The sequence below is a fragment of the Saccopteryx bilineata genome, chromosome 2 (genome assembly GCF_036850765.1).
Source record: "Saccopteryx bilineata isolate mSacBil1 chromosome 2, mSacBil1_pri_phased_curated, whole genome shotgun sequence".
Lineage (NCBI taxonomy): Eukaryota > Metazoa > Chordata > Mammalia > Chiroptera > Emballonuridae > Saccopteryx > Saccopteryx bilineata.
Genome location: NC_089491.1, coordinates 256,479,154 through 256,501,005, shown reverse-complemented (window position 1 = coordinate 256,501,005; position 21,852 = coordinate 256,479,154). Strand labels below are relative to the sequence as shown.

The 21,852-nt window shown below is 51.3% G+C and overlaps 2 protein-coding genes across 8 annotated transcripts; one reads left to right on the top strand and one right to left on the bottom strand.

Annotated features, from left to right (window-relative positions):
• Window positions 1-135: 135 nt before the first annotated feature.
• Window positions 136-2,684, bottom strand: SELENOM (selenoprotein M). Its single transcript, XM_066255026.1, has 5 exons — window positions 2,478-2,684; window positions 1,247-1,282; window positions 1,009-1,043; window positions 570-648; window positions 136-490 (listed from the first exon to the last, which is right to left on the bottom strand). The coding sequence occupies exons 1-5, from the start codon at window positions 2,595-2,597 to the stop codon at window positions 332-334; spliced, it is 429 nt and encodes a 142-aa protein (XP_066111123.1). The 5' UTR covers window positions 2,598-2,684; the 3' UTR covers window positions 136-331.
• A 9,099-nt stretch (window positions 2,685-11,783) lies between these two features.
• INPP5J (inositol polyphosphate-5-phosphatase J) lies at window positions 11,784-21,778 on the top strand. 7 transcript variants are annotated; one of them, XM_066260124.1, is made up of 14 exons: window positions 11,784-11,897; window positions 12,152-12,349; window positions 13,959-15,118; window positions 15,470-15,586; window positions 15,705-15,813; window positions 16,022-16,138; window positions 16,453-16,628; window positions 17,061-17,172; window positions 17,314-17,423; window positions 17,567-17,750; window positions 20,256-20,393; window positions 20,553-20,630; window positions 20,707-20,811; window positions 21,010-21,778. In XM_066260124.1, the coding sequence occupies exons 2-14, from the start codon at window positions 12,161-12,163 to the stop codon at window positions 21,514-21,516; spliced, it is 3,102 nt and encodes a 1,033-aa protein (XP_066116221.1). In that variant the 5' UTR covers window positions 11,784-11,897; window positions 12,152-12,160; the 3' UTR covers window positions 21,517-21,778. The 7 variants fall into 7 exon arrangements, with proteins under 7 accessions (XP_066116221.1, XP_066116220.1, XP_066116222.1 ...); XM_066260123.1 differs by having other exon boundaries at window positions 11,812-12,349; XM_066260125.1 differs by having other exon boundaries at window positions 11,822-12,349; window positions 14,502-15,118.
• Window positions 21,779-21,852: the final 74 nt, after the last annotated feature.

Below are 21,852 nucleotides of genomic sequence, written 5' to 3'. Positions count from 1 at the left end.
ACGGGACGTTGAAAGGAGGGCAGTTCGACAAGATGTGCCCAGGTGCCCCTCTGGTAGCCAGGCAGTTAGGGAGCCCGCGGTACTTGGGGGGGCTCCAATACCCCACCCACCCCAGCAAGAAAGGAGACGAGTCTCTTTTTAAGGCGGAAGGGGATTTAGTGGAGCTAAAGGGGGATTAGTGGGAGGGAATAATGGGTAATTGAGAGAAACCCCCAACTCCATCCCTGCTGGCTCCGGGACGGGCTTCTGCCCTCAGCGAGGGAGGTGCTCCCGGGACGCTGAGCGCTTCATTGTGTCCCCAGGGCTCAAGCAGGGGGTGCCAGCACTCAACCTACAGGTCAGCACGGTCCGAAGTGCCTTTGGCGGGCCTAGCAGGCGCCCGCAGGTACTCGGGGGGCACAGGCTCGTCGGGCGCCGCCTTGCGATAGAAGCCGAGCTCCTGCACCAGCGCGTTGATCTCCTCGCGGGTCATTTCACTGAGTGGGATTCGCTGTAGTGGAGGGACTGGGTCAGCGCACCAGGCCTGCCTTTCGCCCCGCCCCCGCCCCTCCCTCCTCCTAAGGCCTCACCTCCAGCTCCTCATAGCGGTGGCCCAGCAGCACGAGCTCTGGGTCGGCCCCCGGAAGGTGTTTCATTACCAGGTTGTGGCTGAAGAGTTAAGGTGGGTAATGGTAGGCCAAGGCAGGGGTTTTCAGGGCCTTGTTGATGTGAATAGCCTGGACTTGTTTGCGGAGGTAGAGCAGGAATCCCCGTTTACACATGAGAAAATTGGGGTCCAAAGAACTAAGGGCTCTCCTCTTCATTCCTGTGTCTGTGGCAGTCCTCATTAGTCAATTTCATTTACCTACCCTACTTGGAGACCACCTCTGAATTCTCTGGGCAGCCACTACCAATCAATTCTACTTGTCAGATGAAAACCATTTTTCATCCTATCCATGAAATTAAATCGAAGGAGATTCTCCCAGATTCCCTTCCCATTCTCCCTCCCCCAAAACTGAAGAAGGATACTAGAATGGGATGTCCTGGGTGACAAAGGCCTTCACCTGGGGAGGAACCAGAGCATCAGACCCCAACCCCCTCCATGTACCAATAGAAAACTGAAGCCCAGTGTGGTCTCACACAGCAAGTCAGGTGCAAGCTTCTGACCCCAGCCAAAGATCCTCCCCCACCCAATCATTGGAACTATGTTGCCCACCCTCAAGAGGCTCGGGGAGACAGAGCCAGGGACCCCTTCCTTCAAACTTACCTCTTTTAGGCGATTCAGCTGTCATCCCCCACAGGTCTGGAGAATGACAAAATGGGATAGATAAGGAGTAACTCCACACCTCCCCCAACCACACCCCCAAGGCCATTTCACTGTCATCTCCCAGTTGGGTCAGGCTGGGGATTACCCCTAGAGCAGCAGTTCCCAAGGTGTGGAGATGGAGGCCTCTTGTAAGCAGAAGGGGAAATTCTGTACAAATGGGGAAACTGAGGCCTAGGAATACCAAGGGAAAATAGTAGCAAGCCCAGTACCTTTAGGGCACTTAAAGGCCTTGGGACTCTTGTCTGCACATCTTACTAACGGTTGACACTCCCAATGCCCGAGAGAAATGATCACCCTATTCCTCTCAGGCTTTAGAAACCTGGGCCTCACCTTTGGCCCTTAGAGCCTCAGGGTGGAGCAGACCAGAAGGAAACAGCTCAGAGATGCTCTGAGCACCCCCATTACAGGCATCTGCCATCTGGTCCCTACCCCACCTCAGCAGAGCTGACCCTCCCTGTCACCTGCTGCTCAGCCTTACAGACCATCTGGATGCTTTCCTAACATGGAAGAATGGGAGGACCCCTCCCTGTACTCCAAGCAAGGAGAGGGGCAACTTCCAGCTGGATTCCAGAGCCCAGGAACACCCATTCTAGCCCTTCCTCCTCCTCTTGCTCTCCTACCTCCGTTTGTCAGACAGCTAAGGTCCAGAGAGGGGCTGTGATGATCCAAGTCACACAGCAAGACCAGGACTCTGGTGGGGAATTACCTTGCCGAGGGGTGTGGGGTGGAGGGTGGGAGTTTGCTGCAGAGTAACTACTGGTAATGTAATTCCCAGCCCCCTTCTCTGGCTCCTGCGTGGTGGTGGGGGGAGGCACCCAGAAAGTCTTCCCTCCCCCAGGCAAAGGGAGAAACCATCTGGAACTAGGGTGGGGGAAGAATTCCAGGAAAAAGTGGAGCGATGAGGGGGATGGGAAGCTGGGCTCCAGAAAGCAGGTTTTGGAAGAGTCATAAGCTAGTAAAAGAGTTAGGAGACAGGGCCAGTGTGTCTGGGGACCCGTTGTCTGATCGGGTGTGGAGTTGGGGAGGGGTTGGGATTTCCAGGCCGCAAGATCGAACCGATGAGGACTTGGGAATCGGGAGGGTCCTGGAGCGAGAGCGGGCAGTGATTTCCAGGCCAAGGGGCCGTAGGGCTCGGGAACGGTGGTCCCCAGGCTGGGGGCCCGCCACTCACCTCTACCCGTGCTCGGGCCAGGCCGTGCAGACGGTTCCAGTCAGGCCGGAAAGTGGTAGCGGCGGCCGCGACTGCCGCTAGAAGCAGCAGCAAGGGCGGCGGAGGCAGCGGGATGCGCATCGAAACCGGGACGAAGTATATCCGCAAGCTAGAGGTGAAACACTGAGCCACTGCGCCACGTCTGGGCTTGCTGACTGGCCCCGCCCCAGCTCGTGGCCCCGCCCCGTTATGGACCACGCCCTCAGTTCCGGGGCCCCGCCCCAGGATCCGCGTGGGGGGTCCTCCAGCTTGCTTCTGGTGGGGTTCTGATGCCTCTTTGGTTTTCAGGCCTTTACTTTCCCAGTTCCGAGAGTGTCCACGGTCCCTCTGCCGACCAAGAACGTGGACGCTCCAGCAGGATCGCCAGACAACGTCGCCTCACGCCTGCAGGGGGCGCGGATGGGATGCGGACGGACAGGGTAGTTTCTGGACCATACAGTGGTCTTCACGATGGTGAAATTAAGGCCTGGGGAATACTTGTTTATGTTTCTTTTTCTTTCTCTTGATGAACTTTTGATTAGAGTGTCAATTCCCTGGAGCACATATTGTGCTCCACGTATTGTAGCGCCACACATATTGTGGCGATAGGAACAGTAGTACTCTATAGGACCTGGGAGGATAAAAAGGTTAATACCCATAAAGCATTTTAGAAGTGTTCTTTTTCATTATCTCATTCCCTACCTCATAGAAGCCCTATGAATTCCGTTTTTCGGGTTAGGAAACAGGCTCAGAAAGATAAAAAAAATTATTAAGTTGTGTATCTGGACTCATCTCACCAAACCAAAGATAACTAGATCGGGATGCAATCTCCCCTCTTCAAGCCTAAGGCAGAAACAGCAAATTGATTCCAGTGCTCTTTTCCACTGAATCTAGACTAGGACTCAGAATTCTTCTTAACATCAAACCAAGCCTGCATGATGATTTTTATGGACCCTAAGCAATATTTGCCTTTCTGGGCCCTTTCCTCAATTAAAAAAATAAATAAATATATATATATGTAATATATATATGTATGTAATATATATATGTTATATATATGTTTTTATATATATATATATATATATATATATATATATATATATATATATATATATGTAAAATATGCCCTGGTTGGATAGCTCAGTTGGTTAGAGTATCGGGCTGAAGCACAGAGGTTGCTGGTTTGATACCCGGTCAGGGCACATACAGGAACAGATTGATGTTCCTGTCTTTCTCTCCCTTCCTCTCTGGCTAAAATCAATAAATAAATTTTTTTAAAAAATAGAATTTTACAACTGCTTTGATAAAAAAAAAATAGAATCCAGGCTGGGTTCATTATAAATATTAATTTTTTCTTATGATTTTAAAAGAAATTAAAACTATCCCTGGCCAGTTTCACAGTGGATAGAGTGTCATCCTGGAGCACCAAGGTCACCCGTTTGATCCTGGGGTCGCTGGCTTCATCCTAGTGTCCAGGGCTTGACCCTGAGGTTGCCAGTTGGAACCACATTCAGGGCATATATGAGAAGCAATCAATGAGTGCACAACTAAGTGTAATGAATTGATACTTCTCTCTTTAAAAGAAAAGAAAAGAAATTAAAACTAAAACATTATCGTGGACACCTAAAAGTATCATGGACCCTAGACACTGAGCCTAATGGATGTCATCTGTTCTGCACTAAGCTCTTTGTTCATACCCTGCAACCTCCCATTCACTGACTTGATTATAAAGGTATAATAATGATAAGTTTAGGATGGTTATTTAATATTCATTCTCTATAAATACATAAAGACACTGTAAATATAATTAGTTCTGTCCAGACTTTTTTTTTTTTTTTTTTTTTCTGTCCAGACTTTTGACATGATAGGCTAAGTCTAACACTCCATTGGCTGCTGTGGAAGTATAAATTCATCCAAGCTCCTGTAGGGCAATTTGATTCAATAAATCAAAACGCTTAAAGTTTCTTCAACTCAATCGTTTCTTCTCATAATTTAACTCAAAGTAATCCTCCAAGAGAGGACCAACGATTAGGTCAAACTTGTTGATCAAAACACTGTTTATCGTGGTGAAAAACCGGAGATACAGCCTAAGCATGTCACAGCAGGGAATAAATTAAATAAGTGATGATTCCTCCATAGGCTAGAAGGCCATGCAATTGTTTGAAATGATATAGAATAGTGTTAAATGACATGAAGAATGTTCATTGTTATGATATAAAATACCCAAAAAAATAATAATAATAACTCACTGCCTGACCAGGTGGTAGTGCAGTGGACCCAGGTTTGAAACCCCAAGGTCACCAGCTTGAGCATGGGCTCACCAGCTTGAAGCCCAAGGTTGCTGGCTTGAGTCCAAGGTCGCTGGCTTGAGCAAGGGGTCACTCACTCTGCTGGAGCCCCCCAGTCAAGGCACATATGAGAATGCAATCAGTGAACAACTAAGGTGCCACAACAAAGAATTGATGCTTCTCATCTCTCTCCCTTTCTGTCTGTCTGTCCCTATCTGTCCCTCTCTCTGACTCTCTCTGTCTCTGTCAAAAAAAAAAAATCTCACTAAGAAACAGAGTTGGGCTTCAAGTTACAGAAACCCCAACTGACTTTAAAAAGGGCATCTGTTGGCTCAAATAACAAAAATTTCAAATGGCAAGAAGGGTTTCAGGCAAGGTTTAATCCAGTTGATAAAGTCACCGAAACCTGATAGCTCTCCATTCTGCTTTCCATAGTTTCAGCTGATCATTAGGCCAGTTACCTGCATGGTATCAAGATGGCTGTCAGCATTAACCAGGACCACCAATTTCATTCACATTTAATTGAGGGGTAATCATTTTTTGATAATCTCTTCAGAAGAGTAAACAAGCTTTCTTTCCTAAAAGTCCTCAGCAAAAGCCTCCTTATATCTCACTAGTCCATTCGTGATCCAGTCATGTGGCTGGAAAAATGGGAATTACTCATTGACTTAACCAATTGGAACCCATTCCTGAAGCCTGTCAAGAATATAGGCTGCTGGGGACCTTGTGACAGCAACAGAGTAACCAACCAATTTTATAAACTATGTATATATAAATATACAGGGTGGGGCAAAAGTAGGTTTACAGTTTTTCATATGGAAAGTAATGCAATAATTAATAATAGTACAAGAATAAACTCTGTTTTACATACAACTGCAAAACTACTTTTGCTTCACTCATATATGCCTGGACCAAAAACCAGGTCTAGAAGGAAACAACCCAAGAAGTCAAAACGCTTATTTCTTGACAGATGAAATTATAGGTGAATTTTTCTCTTCTTTACACCTTTTCTATATTTTCTATAATAAACATCTATTACCTGGATACTAATAATAAACTTTGTTTTTTAAAAAAATGGGCTACATGATTTGGGACTATGCCCCATGTAGCTAGCTAGCCGGCTAATTAATAAACTCCTCAAATTTATTCGGTAAAAAAAAAAAATGGGACATATGTCACAGGCTTCCTCTACCCTACCCCACACCCCAACAATGGTCTGAAAGTGGCTGAAGCCAGAGGCCCAATCGAGCCTGCGGGTTTTCTGCTGATGGAACCAAGCCTCAATGCCCTATGGGCCCATGTTGTTCACTGGATAGGTGCCACCAAACCACTCTCATTGCATTAACTTGAATGCTGCGGCCTGGAGAGGCCACAACCTGGGCTGCTGAGAGTTGACTAGCCAGCCACTGGAACCAGTGGTAGAGACACTGGCCACAACAGTACCGGGAACATTCTGGCATCAGGAGCTATGGGAGGCCCAGGATCTCCCAGAAGAGTCTCTGCTTGTAATCCATTTCCTTATGTGGCAGTTTATAATCTAGGCAGCAGCCTTTGTCAGGTGGGGCTGGGTTTGGAGTTTAGTCTGTGATGGGGTCAGGCTCAGACAGGATCAAGGTCAGCGGCTAAGACCAAGGTTAGAGCCAAGTGTGGGGTTGGAGTCAGGGCTCAGCCAGTAATTAGGCTTGGGCCTTACTCTGTGGCCAGAATCCTGGCTCAGTCTGTGATTATATTCAGGACTCAATCTTTGACCAAATTCAACAGTCTGAGGTTATGGGTCAGTGTTTGACCAGAGTTATGTGATCCAGAGTCAGAGCTCAGTTTGAGGTCAGGATTCAGTCAATTGATTTGGCTCAGGACTCAGTATATTAACAAGATCAGGACTCCATTGTCCACCAAGTTTAGGGTTTAGTTCAGCAGTCCCCAAACTACAGCCCACGGGCTGCATGCGGCCCCCTGAGGCCATTTATCCGGCCCCCACTGCACTTCCGGAAGGGGCACCTGTTTCATTGGTGGTCAGTGAGAGGAGTATAGTTCCCATTGAAATACTGGTCAGTTTGTTGATTTAAACTTACTTGTTCTTTATTTTAAATATTGTATTTGGGCCCTGTCAGGTTGGCTCAGTGGTAGAGCGTCGGCCTGGCATGCAGAAGTCCCAGGTTCGATTCCCGGCCAGGGCACACAGGAGAAGCGCCCATCTGCTTCTCCACCCCTCCCCCTCTCCTTCCTCTCTGTCTCTCTCGTCCCCTCCCGCAGCCAAGGCTCCATTGGAGCAAAAGATGGCCCGGGCGCTGGGGATGGCTCCTTGGCCTCTGCCCCAGGCGCTAGAGTGGCTCTAGGTCGCGACAGAGCGAAGCCCTGGATGGGCAGAGGATCGCCCCCTGGTGGGCGTGCCGGGTGGATCCCGGTTTGGCGCATGCGGGAGTCTGTCTGACTGCCTCCCCGTTTCCAGCTTCAGAAAAATACAAAAAAAAAAAATATTGTATTTGTTCCTATTTTGTTTTTTTACTTTAAAATAAGATATGTGCAGTGTGCATAAGGATTTGTTCATAGTTTTTTTATAGTCTGGCCCTCCAACGGTCTGAGGGACAGTGAACTGGCCCCCTGTGTAAAAAGTTTGGGGACCCCTGGTTTAGTTAATGACTAAACTTAGAGCTCATTTTAAACTGGGGGTTAGGGCTCATTCTACAATCAAGGGTTAGTAAAGACTAGGGTTAGAGTTCAGTCTGTGATTATAACTCAGTACTAGGCTAGGATCAGGGCTCAGTCTAAGTCCAGAATCGAAGCCTCAAGTTGGGATCAGCCTTAGCAGACCTGGTTCAGGCTCTGTACATGACTAGAGTCAGAGCTCAATCTAAGGCCATGGGCAGAGCTCAGTCTAGACCTGGGGTAGAGGCTCAATCTTGGCATGAGATCAGGGCTCAATTAACACCAAGATTGGGGCTCAAGTTGGAGCTGAGATGCAGGTCAGGGTTTAGTCTGGTTTAAGCTCTGTTCTGAGATCTCATAAAAAAGTTTCTAAAGACATGGAAGCCTAGGGCAGGTAAGCCTGCAAGAAATAGAAGACCCCAGGCAAGCTTATATTCCTACAAAAAGCCTCTCCTTGCCTGCTAAAGCCGGGTTCCTAGAGCCTTCTAACCTACATGCCTCTGCTGCCCGAGATCCCCTCGTACCAGAATAAAAATAGCCACTCACTTCAGAGCAGCTGACAGCGGGTGCCAGGCTGCCTAGGAGGAGGGGGAGTGGAGATGAGGGAGGAGGGATGCCTGAGCTCAGTCCCCGCTGTGTGACCCCTTAGAAAAGTCACTCCTCTTCCTTGAGCTCATTTTCTGGGGGGCAAAATAGGAGGTATAGATGACACCCAACCCAGAGTGTTCTCACTCCTGAGGGTGAGAACAAGGAGTCAGTGACATAACACAGGGTGCTCAGTACCCGTAAGGAACTCTGGAGTGAGGTCTTAGGAGGAGAAATGTTCCTCCACACCTTGTATACCTTCTCCTCCAGGAAGCTCTCCCTGATGCTTACCTTTTTCTACCTTACCCAATACATGTAGCACCCTCTATTTCTCGAGCCAGTTCGCAGTGGCCATGTTGTGACTTGCCTCACAGTGGGCCTGGGTCAGGTGACCAGGGAGTAAAACAAAGGACAGATCCTTCTGTACATTACTACTCATAAGAGCCCCTGGGAGGTGGATAGAGGAAGAGGACAGAGGAAGCTGCTCATGGTGTATTAACTCTGAGCCAAAAGACTATGAGGACAGATGTCCAAATTTTGCATCCTTTCACAGATGGAACTTTCCACACTCCACACCTTTGCACCTGCTGCTCCCTTTGCTTCCCAAGGCATTTCTCCTCTTTTCAATTTGGCAACATGGATTTACCTGCAAAGAAGGGATTCAATGGTCAACTCTGTGGGGAAGAATTAGCCACCATCTTCCTGGGTACCTCATGCTCTGTCCCCTACTGGCTGTGTAAATCCCAAGGCCTCAGTTTCTTCCTCTGTCAAATGGGGATCTTATTAACAACCTTCCAGAGTTACTATGGAGCTTAACCAAGACAATCCACCAACCACCAGCTCTGTCCTTTCCCATTCCTGACCCAAACAACCTGAAGGCTAGCACTGAGTTTCCAAAGGGGGCTGGACAAGCTGTACCCTGTGCCTCTGTATGCACTCCACCCCCTTGAGTGAGGGAAGAGAGGGAGCCAGCTATCTGCAGCAGGGGGCGGTTCTCTCTGGCAGCTGCCCCCGGCCTGCCTGCCGCCCTGAGCCCCAGAGTCTGTTATCAACCTCCTTAGTCATCACACCAGGAGCTCAAATATAGCTCTTACCCTGCTCCCTTCTCAGCTGGGGTCCGCCCTCCACCTTCTTCTCCTGGTAAGGCCATGTCTGGGTCTCAGAGTCTCTCCCCCCTCCCCCCAGGGATATAGCTACAATGGGCCTCAGGTTCGGCATCCACCAAATGGGTAGGCTGGAGATAATAATGATGATGATATTGATGATGAGAAATCCAGAGCAGCTACCCTTACTGAGACCCTACTTGTGCCAGGTTTTGTGCTAAACACTCCGTACGCACTATCTTGTTGAATTGTCACGCAACCTTAGGAGTATCAACTATTGTTATCTCCCTTACACAAATCAAGAATCTAAATGTCTGCCCCAAGTAAGTCAGTTGGCAGGGCCAGAAATAAATTTTCCTACAGGGTCTGAGCTCAGGAAGGGGAAATAATAGGAAATCCTGGGCTGCCCAGGTAGGCCACAGGGGCCCTCTGCACATCATTTGCATAATATTTGCCTGGCTTCCAAAGAGCACTAATGTCCTTGTCCCAGACCCCAAGGCTGAGCCTGAGGATTGGTCCCAGGGGACTTGGATTGCATCAGAAGCTGGGTACTCCTGGGGGGGTTTAGTTTTCTCATCTGTAAAATAGAAGTCGGAAGGTTGGACAGGGTAAGTTCACATTTTCTTTCCCTCTCTGGTGGCCTGCATACCGCTACCATGTCTACTCTTACCTCCTCCCTCACCACCACCCCCAACTTCACCACCATGTCTTTTTCCATCATTATAACATCCCACTACCTCTTCTGCCCCCATCTCTCCTCCACCTTTCTTTCTTTCTTTTTTTTTTTTTTTTGTAGCAGAGACAGGGCGAGTCAGAGAGAGGGACAGATAGGGGCAGACAGACAGAAAGGGAGAGAGATGAGAAACATCTATTCTTCATTGCAGTTCCTTAGTTTTCATTGATTGATTTTTCATATGTGCCTTGACCAGGGGAGCTACAGCAGACCAAGTAACCCCTTGCTCCAGCCAGCGACCTTGGGTCCAAGCTGGTGAGCTTTGCTCAAACCAGATGAGCCCGCACTCAAGCTGGCGACCTCGGGGTCTCGAACCTGGGTCCTCCACATCCCAGTCCGATGCTCTATCCACTGCGCCACTGCCTGGTCAGGCTCCTCCACTTTTACTATCATTCTCGTCACCATTACTGTCACCCCTTTTCTACTACCTCTACCACTGCCAACATCTGTACCTTTATCACTTCCTCCGTTGCCATCACCATCAGCTCCACTACCTTCTCCATCACTGTCCACCCTGCACTTCCATCATCATCATTTCATTCATCATCATCTCCACCACTACAATCACCTCCCCCATTACCACTATCATCACCTCTACCATCACTATCCAAAAACCTTTCTACTCCAGGGTCTCCACCTATGCAAATTCCAGCTTCATAGAGTTGGCTCAAAACACAAACTGAACCCAGAGACACTCAAGCAGAGATGAAAAGCCCATCCAGTGACAGAAAGCCCTCATGGTCCTGTAGGGAACCACGCAGGCCTATGAGGATGCAGAGGTGACTGTTTCTATGAGGGAACTCTGGCCAAAAAACTGATACTTTCTGCCTACATTGAGTAAGGTCACTTTTTTCTTTTCTTTTTAAGTTTTTTTTTAATTGATTTTAGCAGAGAGGAAGGAAAAGAGAGAGATAGACAGGAACATCAATCTGTTTTCGTATATGCCCCAGCCAGGATGGAATCTACAACCTTTGCACTTTGGGACAATGCTCCAACCAACTGAGCCATCTGGCCAGGGCAACAATAAGAAGGATTACTCTTAAGCAGTCTAGCAATTCTGGAGGAATTGGAATTTCAGGGACTGCTTAGCAGATAAGAATGAGAATAGGGAGGAGGAAAAAGCAGAGGGCCCATAGCCATCCCTGAACCTTATCACTCACTCACTCTTATTCATTCATTTGTTCATTCATTCAATAAACATAGGCCCATTGAAAACCAAGTTCTGTGCTAGGTCCTCACTAAAGCAGTGGTCCCCAACCTTTTTTGGGCCACGGACTGGTTTAATGTCAGAAAATATTTTCACAGACCAGCCTTTAGGGTGGGATGGATAAATGTATCACGTGACCGAGACAAGCATCAACAGTGAGTCTTAGACGGGTGTAACAGAGGGAATCTGGTCATTTTTTAAAAATAAAACATCGTTCAGACTTAAATATAAATAAAACAGAAATAATGTAAGTTATTTATTCTTTCTCTGCGGACCTGTACCAAATGGCCCACAGACCGGTACCAGTCTGCAGCCGGGGGGTTGGGGACCACTGCACTAAAGGAACTCCTAGGATACTACTGCCAGTCCACTTCCCCACTGCTAGCCCTTCTCCACTAACGGTGTTCCCTTTCCTCACTTAAATTCAGGAGACCTCCCCAACTTACTAGGTAACCTTGAACATGTCCCCTCCCAAACCACACCCACTGAATACAGGAGAGAGGAAAGCTAAGAGGAACTGGGCTGGGATGGAACTGGGCTGGATGGGACGTCCTAGGGCAGGCAGGGAAGTGTCTGCAGAGGAGGAGGGGCCCGTGCTGAGGCTGAGATGGGAAAGGACTCAATTGCTGGAGCCTGAGTGTCTGGCTCTGGGATGGGAAGGATAGGGCCAGGCAGGGGGCGGGTATCAAGGCCTGAAAATGGGGCAAGGGTGGGGGCCAATGCAAATCCTGAGCTAATAGGCACCATGAAGGTCACAAGATCAGGGTAGGGACTCAGGTGTCTCTGAGGCCCTGAAGAGAGTGCTGACCTCTGAGCTACCTGTTTCTACTTTACCCTCAGGTGTGTCAATGCCCCTCCCTTGAGCAAGGGCTAGCCAGGCCTACTGGTGGAAGGGGGGGATTGATATAGACAGACAGCTTACTCCATGCTGCCAGTTGGGACCCAGGCCAACCTAATAAGCATACTTCCTCACACCCCCATGACTGTTCCAGCTTCAGCAGTCAGCTTGAAGAGTTCTCGGGGGTAAGCCACCTTGCCCTGGCCACCTCTAGGTTGGAAAGTGGGTGCCTGTGCCTGTGCCTTTAAATTCTCAGCAGGTTGAAATGACTGATGACATCACTGGTTCCCGGGAGCGGAGGAGCTGGAGCCAGAGCCTGAGGGAGCCCAAGCTGCCAGGGGCTGCTGAGATGGAGGGCCACAGCAGCAATGGCAGCAGGAGGCCAGGGACATTGGCTGGCCTGAGCCCCCTGCCTATGCCCCAAGGGGTTTTCCAAACTGCAGCACTCTCCAAGGTAAGCCCCCTAGCCTCTCCATTCCTGATCCTTGGTCCCACTCCAATCCCCCCAGTGCAAGCACTCTGGTGCCCCTGGCTGAAGGTCTGGCTCTCTCTTCTGTCCACTGAGCAGGGATGGGCAAACAAGGCACCCTGTGGCCTGAGGGGGCAGCAATGGGACATGCAGAAAGAAATGGAGTTACCTATCTCCAGGAGCCCCCAGGAGAACACTGGACTGGATGTTAGGGGACCCAGCTGTGCTCCAGCTTTGCTGTGTGACCTTGGGCAAGTTGCTTGTCCTCTCTGAGCCAATGCAATATGAGGAGGCTTGTCCCTGAAAACTAAAACTGTTACATCTGGGATATCTAAGTTGTTAGTGCTGGAGGTGGTGTGGTGATTGGTAGTGGTGGTGGTGGTGCATAGTGGGATACCTGGAGCCAAGGCAGGGTATGCCCAAAATGCAGCTTTAAAGAGCTGAATTTGAGGAGAAAGGTGAAGACAGAGTTTCAGGTTCTCTGAACCGAGAAGGGCACAGGATGCCAACAGACTGCATCTCCGGAGGCAGGGATGGGGCCAATCCAGGGCGAGTATAAATCTTCTGTCCTTTCTGGCAAAGGACATTATCCTGTCTTCTGGAGACAGGGCATCAGAAACAGGAGACAGATGGGGAAGGAAAAGGAGGTCCCTATGGGGCTGGGTGACCTCCCTTCCACCAGCTGGACAAAAGGAGGCTATCTGCTTACCTGTCCTCACAGGTGGGGGAGAGGGTGAAGAAAAAAAGAGGGTACAACCTGAGTACAGAAAGGTACGACACTAGAATCAAGAGAATTCTGGACTTGCATTGAATGTTAGAATCACACTTGGTGAAGATGAACTTTCCAGGGGGCTCACATGGAATTTTAGCAAATGTAAGGGCTCATAAATGCAGGAAATATGAGACAAAGTTTCCTAGGAACCAGGTGTGGCCAGGTTCCTTCGTTTTACAGACAGGAAAGCTAAGGCTCTGGGCAGGGAGGTGCTCACCTAAGGTCACACAGAGCTGGGCTTGAAATAGACATGGCCATTCTCAGCCTCAGGCTCTTGCTCCTGCATGTAAGCTTTGGGGATGAATGAAGAGGACAGAGAGGGCTGTGACCAAGGTTTGAAATGTTTGGTTTCCTAGGAACTGTGGAGGCAGGAAGGAGTATTGAATAGGCTGGACCTAGGATGTGTAGAGTGAGCAGATCTGGGATGTCAGGTTAGTAGCCCTTGACCAGGATAGCAGCAGGGACTGCAGGGAGTTTGCCCTAGAAAGCTGGCTTCAGCCACTCAACAATCCAGGGTGTCCAGGGAGTGGGTGCCAGCCAGGAAGATTCAAACTCATTCTTCCTCATTTGAGTCAGGGGTCTTAATTTCCCCATCACTGAAAGAGGTGTCAGACTTGAGGGCGGAGACAAGGTTTTGTGTCCTGTTTCCCCCAAAAGAGAAGCTGATTTGCAGCAGGATGGATTAAGGTAAGAAATTAGGAAGAAGTTTCTTGGAAATATGTACCTTTCTTAGCTAGATCAAGTCTTCTGGGGTCTATATGGAAGTTGGGGTCCAAGCTACTAGTTAGGGTTACCCTGTGTCTTTAACTTGTCCTCTACAAGGTGGACTCAAGTTTTCAGCTCCCAGCCAAGGAGAATGCAGTGCCAGTACCCTTGGAAGCAAGGCTGGCTCAGGCACCTATGGGGCCACGTGCTGCTATGCCATCTTACTCAGAGGGGCCAAGACTGTCTCTGGTGTCTCCTCGACCCCTCCTGGCTCCACTGTCTACCCCTGAAGGGCAGAAAACAACTCTTGCCTGCCACAGCTCCAGCCTGGCTCCAACATCTGTGGGCCAGTTGGTGATGTCTGCCTCTGCTGGGCCAGAGCCTCTTCCAGCAATTTCAGGCTCAGTCCTGGTTCAGACATCCCTGGGGCAGCTGGTAATGTCTGTCTCAGCCACACCAAGGCTGCCTCCAGCCACCCTGGGGCCCAGGCTGGCTCCAGTGTCTAGGAATCAGATGAAGCAGGTACCACCTGCCTCCGTGGGACCCAGGCCAGTACTGGCTACTTCAGGCCTGAACCTGGCGCTGGCATCTGAGGAGCAGCACCCACAGCCCCACTCCAACTCTTCCCCTATGCCCAGTCCAATTCTATCGCCCTCTCAGGAACAGACCCTGGCTCCAGCATCTATGGCATCAGCCCCGATCTCTATGGGACGGACACCAGCTAAACAGAGGGATGCCCCAGCCCCTAAGCCTCTCTCCCCTTCTGAAAGGCATCTCCAGCCTCCAGCTCGGGCATCCAGTCCTACAGGCTCCCCATCTTTGATCCAAGCTCCCCCAGACCCCAGGATCTCCCCCTCCTTCAGAGCTAGGCCTGAGGTCCCCCGCAGCAGTCCTGAGGATCCTGTCCTGTCTCGGCCACCCCAGACGCTGCCCTTGGATGTAGGCCAAGGCCTTCCAGAGCCTGGCAACCATTCCCCAGGACTTTTGTCCCCCACCTTTCGTCCAGGGGCCCCCTCAGCCCAGACTGTGCCACCTCTGCCCAAGCCACCCCGGTCTCCCAGCCGCTCTCCCAACCGCTCCCCCTGTGTCCCCCCAGCCCCTGAAATGGCCCTCCCCAGGCCTGGCACCCAGGGTGCAGGGCCTGGTGGGCACCTGAGCCCCAGCCTTCAGCCCCGAGAAATTCCAGCCCCAGTCACCACCTCCTCTTCTACATCCACCTCATCGTCATCCTCCTCTTGGTCAGCTCAGCCTACCTTCAAGAGTGACCCCGGCTTCTGGTGAGAGGGCCCTCTTCCAAAAGAGATTATTGGGTTTTGAGCTCTGAGACTAGCCAACTTTCCAGGGTAACTTGCCATTCTTTGCCTTAGTTTACCATGCCTAGGGGGTGCTGGGCCCCCCTAGGACCTCAGAAGACAGCATCCCCTCCTAAGGGATTTGCCCACCCCCTTACCTCAAGTGATCTCTTGGGAGAGTCTGGATGGAGGGATACTGGGCCCACTGTGGGTCCTTCAGAGGGCTTACACCCATACCTGCTTCAGTTTATTTCCCCAGAAAGAGTGCTGTGGGAGGGAAATTGAGGATGAGGGATTGCTGCTCAGCAGTAACCCCTCCTATACTGGTGCCGCCAGGATCACTGTGGTCACTTGGAATGTGGGCACCGCCATGCCCCCGGATGACATCACATCCCTCCTCCACCTGGGCTGTGGCAGCGATGACAGTGACAGGGCAGACATGATCGCCATAGGGTGAGGGGCAGGGTGCATGAAACTTCTCCCCAGCTTCTCAGGCCTCTCAGACCCTCACTCATGAGAGGGTATCCTAGGGCGTCCCCCAACTCGACGGCCACTTCATCCTACACCCCAGGTTGCAGGAAGTGAACTCCATGATCAACAAGAGGCTGAAGGATGCGCTCTTCACAGATCAGTGGAGCGAGCTTTTCATGGATGCGCTGGCACCTTTCAACTTCGTGCTGGTAACGCCTCCCTCACCCTCCGGGTGGGCAGAGACCCCTGGATTCCTGGCTCTGCATCTGCCTTGACTCACTGTAGGGTCCACTGGGCCTCTGCTGCCGGGTCTGTGAAAAGGGAGGATGGAGGAACAGACCTTAAGGACAAAAAAGGGCAAGGACGGGAAAGCTGAGATTGTGCCCTGTCCCTCAGCCAAGTCTCCCCCCACTGCAGGTGAGCACTGTGCGGATGCAGGGCGTCATCCTGCTGCTGTTCGCCAAGTACTACCATCTGCCCTTCCTGAGGGACGTGCAGACCGACTGCACGCGCACTGGCCTGGGTGGCTATTGGGTAAGCGCGGGAGCGGACAGAGCCCTAAGGGGGCGGTAGTTTAGTCCCCAGACCCCCTGCACTGGCAAGGTTCTCCCCACGTTCCACCCCATAGTCTGAGGCAGGCCTCCCCCGCCCATCACCTCACTCTCTTTTCTAGACCCCGCCCCCTTTTTGTCCTTGCGGGACCCAGTGTTCTGTCCCTTTTCCTAGAACCCACACCTCTGCCAGCCTCCTCCACCGGCTGGCTGTCTCTGCCCATCTGTATGCCCCGTTTAGTGCCTCACCTTCTAGCCTGAACAGCGCCTGTGACCCGCCCAATCTTGCCTCTCAAGGGCAACAAGGGTGGAGTGAGTGTGCGACTGGCGGCCTTCGGACACATGCTCTGTTTCCTGAACTGCCACCTCCCAGCGCACATGGACAAGGCGGAGCAGCGCAAGGACAACTTCCAGACCATCCTCAGCCTCCAGCAGTTCCAGGGGCCCGGGGCACAAGGCATTCTGGACCACGAGTATGGGCCAGGGCGGGGCCAAACGGAGTTTGGGGGTGGGGCTAGTGAAGGAGAGTGTCTGCTAACTTGAAAGAAGGGACTTGATACTATCCTGGGTGGGCCTTGTGGGGAAAGGCGAGGCCTATGGAGGTAGGTCACTACCCAAACTACTATATGTACATCCAGGAACATGAGGGCTGGATAAGTTTGATGGGGGCAGAGCATGCCAGGTGGAGCTTTGCTGAGGGACAGGGCCTTACTGAGGGGCTGAACCTAACTTTCCTCTAGATCTGACCCTCTAGCTACTCCTTAGCGGACTGGAGGCTCTGCAGCCACCCAGAAATGGCATCATCCCTAGGGGCATCCAGTGTTGTTGAGTTGAGTGGGGATGGAGAAGGATCTGGGTTGGGCTCTTCCACCCCATGAACCCCACTGAACTCCACCTCCAAACAGCCTTGTGTTCTGGTTTGGAGACCTAAACTTCCGCATCGAGAGCTACGACCTGCACTTTGTCAAGTTTGCCATTGACAACAACCAGCTCCACCAACTCTGGGAGAAGGACCAGGTGTGGAATCCCAGCCTGCACCCCAAACCACCAGGCACACAGAGCTTGCCTCAGGACACACCTGTACCTTAGGCTGTGGTCCTTGCCCTCACCTGCCCTGCCCAAGTTGTTGTCCAATTCTGCATTTCTGGACCCTCACAGCTCAACATGGCCAAGAACACCTGGCCCATTCTGAAGGGCTTCCAGGAGGGGCCCCTCAACTTTGCACCCACCTTCAAGTTTGATGTGGGTACTAATAAATATGATACCAGGTAAGCTCAGCACTGGAATGATGAGGGGATGTGGGATGAGGTCTTCTAGATAAGGGAGACAGGGAAGAGGGTTAGGAGGCAAGGCTGGGGGCTATACCTTGACCTGCTGCCTCTAAAATTTGGGCTATGCCTGCCCACTGCAGTGCCAAGAAGCGGAAGCCGGCCTGGACAGATCGTATCCTATGGAAGGTCAAGGTTCCCAGTGGAGGTCGCAACCCCTCAGGACAGGAGAGCCACCGGCTCCAGGTGACCCAGCACAGCTACCGCAGCCACATGGAATACACAGTCAGTGACCACAAGCCTGTGGCTGCCCAGTTTATACTGCACGTGAGTCTTCTCATGACATCCCCAACCGAGCTCTGCATTCTGCAGCCCACTCATTGCACCTGCCCTTAGCAATACCCATTTGTCCTAGCAGAGCAGGAGTGGGTTATGATCACCATTTTCAGATGAGGAAACGGAGGCTCATAGACATAGCTTCACTTGCCCAGGAGCACATAGCTGGTAAAGTAAAAAGTTAGGAATTGAACTCAGGCTATTCTGATTTCAGAGACCATGCCTTTTCTTTTTTTCTTTTTTTTTCTTTTTTTTTTTTTTTGTATTTTTCTGAAGCTGGAAACCGGGAGAGACAGTCAGACAGACTCCTGCATGCGCCCAACCGGGATCCACCCGGCACACCCACCAGGGGGCAACGCTCTGCCCACCAGGGGGCAATGCTCTGCCCCTCCAGGGGCGTCGCTCTGTTGCGACCAGAGCCACTCTAGCACCTGGGGCAGAGGCCAAGGAGCCATCCCCAGCACCCGGGCCATCTTTGCTCCAATGGAGCCTCAGCTGCGGGAAGGGAAGAGAGAGACAGAGAGGAAGGAGAGGGGGAGGGATGGAGAAGCAGATGGGCGCTTCTCCTGTGTGCCCTGGCCGGGAATCGAACCTGGGACTTCTGCACGCCAGGCCGACGCTCTACCACTGAGCCAACCAGCCAGGGCCAAGCCCATGCCTTTTCTACTAATCTCTCACTCCCTTCTTCCAAGAAAGGTTTAGGGCAACTTATGTTAAAATTCACATATATAATAAGATATATTCTATTTACTCAAAGCCCATGCAGCATTCATTCATTCATACTTATTATTTATTTACCTTCACACCATATGCCAGGTACTATAAGAGCAAGGTAATAATGGAGAGAGGGAGTAGAGATATAAAAAATACAAAGCTAAACTCCAAATATATAGTTACTATAATTTAACACTGTCTTTTAGGATTGAGGTTCCTATTGCCAAAATAAAAGGGGGAAAATGCAAGAATGTTAGAACTGGACCTGAAGACTATGTAGTCCAACTCTGTTTTTCTGTGGGAAACTGAAGCCCCTAGTGGGACAGGCATGTGCCTCAAGTCACACACAGGCTCAATGGCAGAGCGGGATAGATTCCATCTTTCCAGTCCTGAAACCCAACACTAGGCTCTCCAATTCTTTTGCTCTGATAAGAGGAAGCACAGCAGGCCAAAGAATGTTTTCCTTGGTAACTCTGTCACATGGTCAGTCAGTGGGACATTAGCCAATATCCTCAGCTGGGAAAGAAAATCTGCCTAGGTCTGGCCTCCTATGACCTTTGGGTAAAAGGCTTGGTTGTGAGGTTTAACCCTCACCTTGAGTGCCCTACCCTGACCCTCCCTCCTCATCCAGGACTCTCCCTTGTAAAGCATTACCTGTTGAGCACCTGATACATGCTAGGCCCTGTGTGGAGCCCTTTGAATGCCTTAGTAGGCTCTGAGGTATCCAAATTCTCCTTCCAGTTTTACTGGTGAGTGAAACTGAGGCTCAGAAAACTGAACTCTCTCACTCAAAGCAACACAATCAAAACAGGGTTTAGTGGGAGTTTTGACCTTGCAAGGACCTGCAGGGCATTTCTAAGAGCCCATCTTGGCCAGACTGGCTGTTAGGAACCGAGGAGCAGTGAGTGAGAGGATATGCTGTTCTCTTCTGGAGCAGTTTGGCTCAGAAGGTGAAGGAGGGAAACCTGAAACCAGATAAATAAGCAGACAAAAGCCTGGGGCTGGCAACACCTGAGTCCTCTGAGGGACAGAGGTGGAGTCAATTCCCTGGCCACCTGCCACCCCAGTAACCCCACCCATGTGGGTGACTCTGGGAGGAGGGTAGTCGTGTCTATAAATTATCTTCATGGACTGATGACAAGGTCATAGGCACTTCTTTATAAAGATGGGGAAGCTGAGTCTTGGGTTGGCTAGGGCTTGCCTGAGGTCACAGAGCAAGTTAGTAGCAGAGCCAAGAAATAAACCGAGGCCTCCAGCCTTTACCCAGGGCTCTTCTTGCCCACTCAGGGATGTTCAGCTTGCCCTAGAATATCCAGTACATCATGTCTCCCTTACTAGCATATAGGTAAATCATTAATTGAGCACCTATTGCGTACTGGCAAATTTATGGGGTGATTTACAAACAGTATCTCATTACATTTCTCGAACAACTCCAAGAGTTAAATGAGATCATCCAAGTTTATAGACAAAAGCCCTGTCATTCAAATGTTGAAATATTCACCAGCAGTCATGCAGCCTGTCAATGACAGAGTCAGGGTCAAACCCATGATCTGCTAACTTCTAAGCTATGTTCTCATTCACTCCATAAGGAGACTATAAGCAGAGAGCGCTGGACTGGGAAGCAGGAAGCCTGGCATTTATCCAAGAGCTGTTCTGCTTTAGTTTCCCTGTCTCTGCAGTAGCTTCAAAGGCCCTTATCCAGTATATTTGTGCTGACTTAAGCCCAAGGGTGCATGGAACACTAGAGGGTCTCTGCTGATGTCATCCCCTGCCCCTGGACAGTTTGCCTTCAGGGATGACGTGCCACTGGTGCGGCTGGAGGTGGCAGAGGAGTGGGTACGGCCCGAGCAGGCTGTGGTGAGGTACCGCATGGAGATGGTGTTCGCTCGTAGCTCCTGGGACTGGATCGGCTTGTACCGGGTGAGAAGGGTGGGGTGGCCAATGACTTGGGGAAGCTAGGGCCTGGAGAAGCAACTGGGTACCCAGGTGGGATCATGGCTTCTCCAGAGTTTGATGCCACACAGGGAGGCTGCTGGGGTCAGGCCATAAGAGTCAGAGCCCCTATTCCTCTCACCCCAGGTAGGTTTCCGCCACTGTAAGGACTATGTGGCTTATGTCTGGGCCAAACACGAGGATGTGGACAGGAACGTCTACCAGGTACTCAAAGGGAGGAGGGAAGGGCAGGAAGGGGGGTTCTGTGGCTGCTTCTCTGACCCCAAGCTGGGCCTACCAGGTGACATTCAGTGAGGACTCGCTGCCTAAGGGCCATGGAGACTTCATCCTGGGCTATTACAGCCACACTCACAGCATCCTCATTGGAGTCACTGAGCCCTTCCAGGTGAGTAGACCAGACAGTAGGGTCAGGGGTGCCAAAAGATTCTGTTCAAATGCCACAGCCTCTACATTCTACTCTGTGGCCTCCCGCAAGCAGCCTTACCTCTCTGGGTCTGCCAAGGAGGAGCTTTGGAGTGGTTCCAAGGGGCCTCAGTGGCCAGTTGGGGATGAGAGCACACCAATGACCAACCTCCCCCACTAGATCTCGCTGCCTAGCTCGGAGTTGGCCAGTAGCAGCACAGACAGCTCAGGTGCCAGCTCGGAGGATGAGGATGACAGCACCCTGGAGCTGCTTGCACCCAAGTCCCGAAGTCCCAGCCCTGGCAAGTCCAAGCGACACCGTAGCCGCAGCCCAGGCTTGGCCCGCTTCCCCGGCCTGGCCCTACGGCCCTCTTCCCGTGAACGTCGAGGCACCAGCCGCAGCCCCTCACCCCAGAGCCGTCGCCTGCCCTGTGTGGCCCCCAGCAGGGGAAATCATGGAGGCAGCCAGGGCAGTAGTGAGGAGGGGCCCTCTGGGATGCCTGGCCCCTGGGCCTTCCCACCATCTGTGCCTCGAAGCCTGGGCTTGCTGCCTGCCTTGCGCCTAGAGACTGTAGACCCCGGAGGTGGTGGCTCCTGGGAACCTGATGGGGAGCCTCCAACCCCTGACAGCCTATCTCCCAGCCCCCAGGGCCGGCAGAAGTTGGAGGAAGGGGGCCTGGGGCCCTGAAGGCAAGGTGGGCAGGTGGGTGCAGGTGGCTCCCACTATACTCCAATCTTCTGCAACCCACCTGCCTCCCTCCTGCTGCTGCTCCAGCTTTATCCACATGTGCCACTCTGTCCTGGTCAGGGGTGGCCAACTGGGGTCCCTCAAACTCAGTTCTGGCACCTCAACTGTGACAATCAGCAAAGCCCTTTCTAGGCCACCATCTGGGATGGGGAGAGGGGAGATCCTAGAGGTCACTGATTAGGAATTAAATTCTCTAGCCTCACTCCCGACTTCTTCTTAACTTGCTGGCAGTCTGGGGGTGGGGGGTAGTCAGAGAAAGAGACTAAAGGAGAAGAC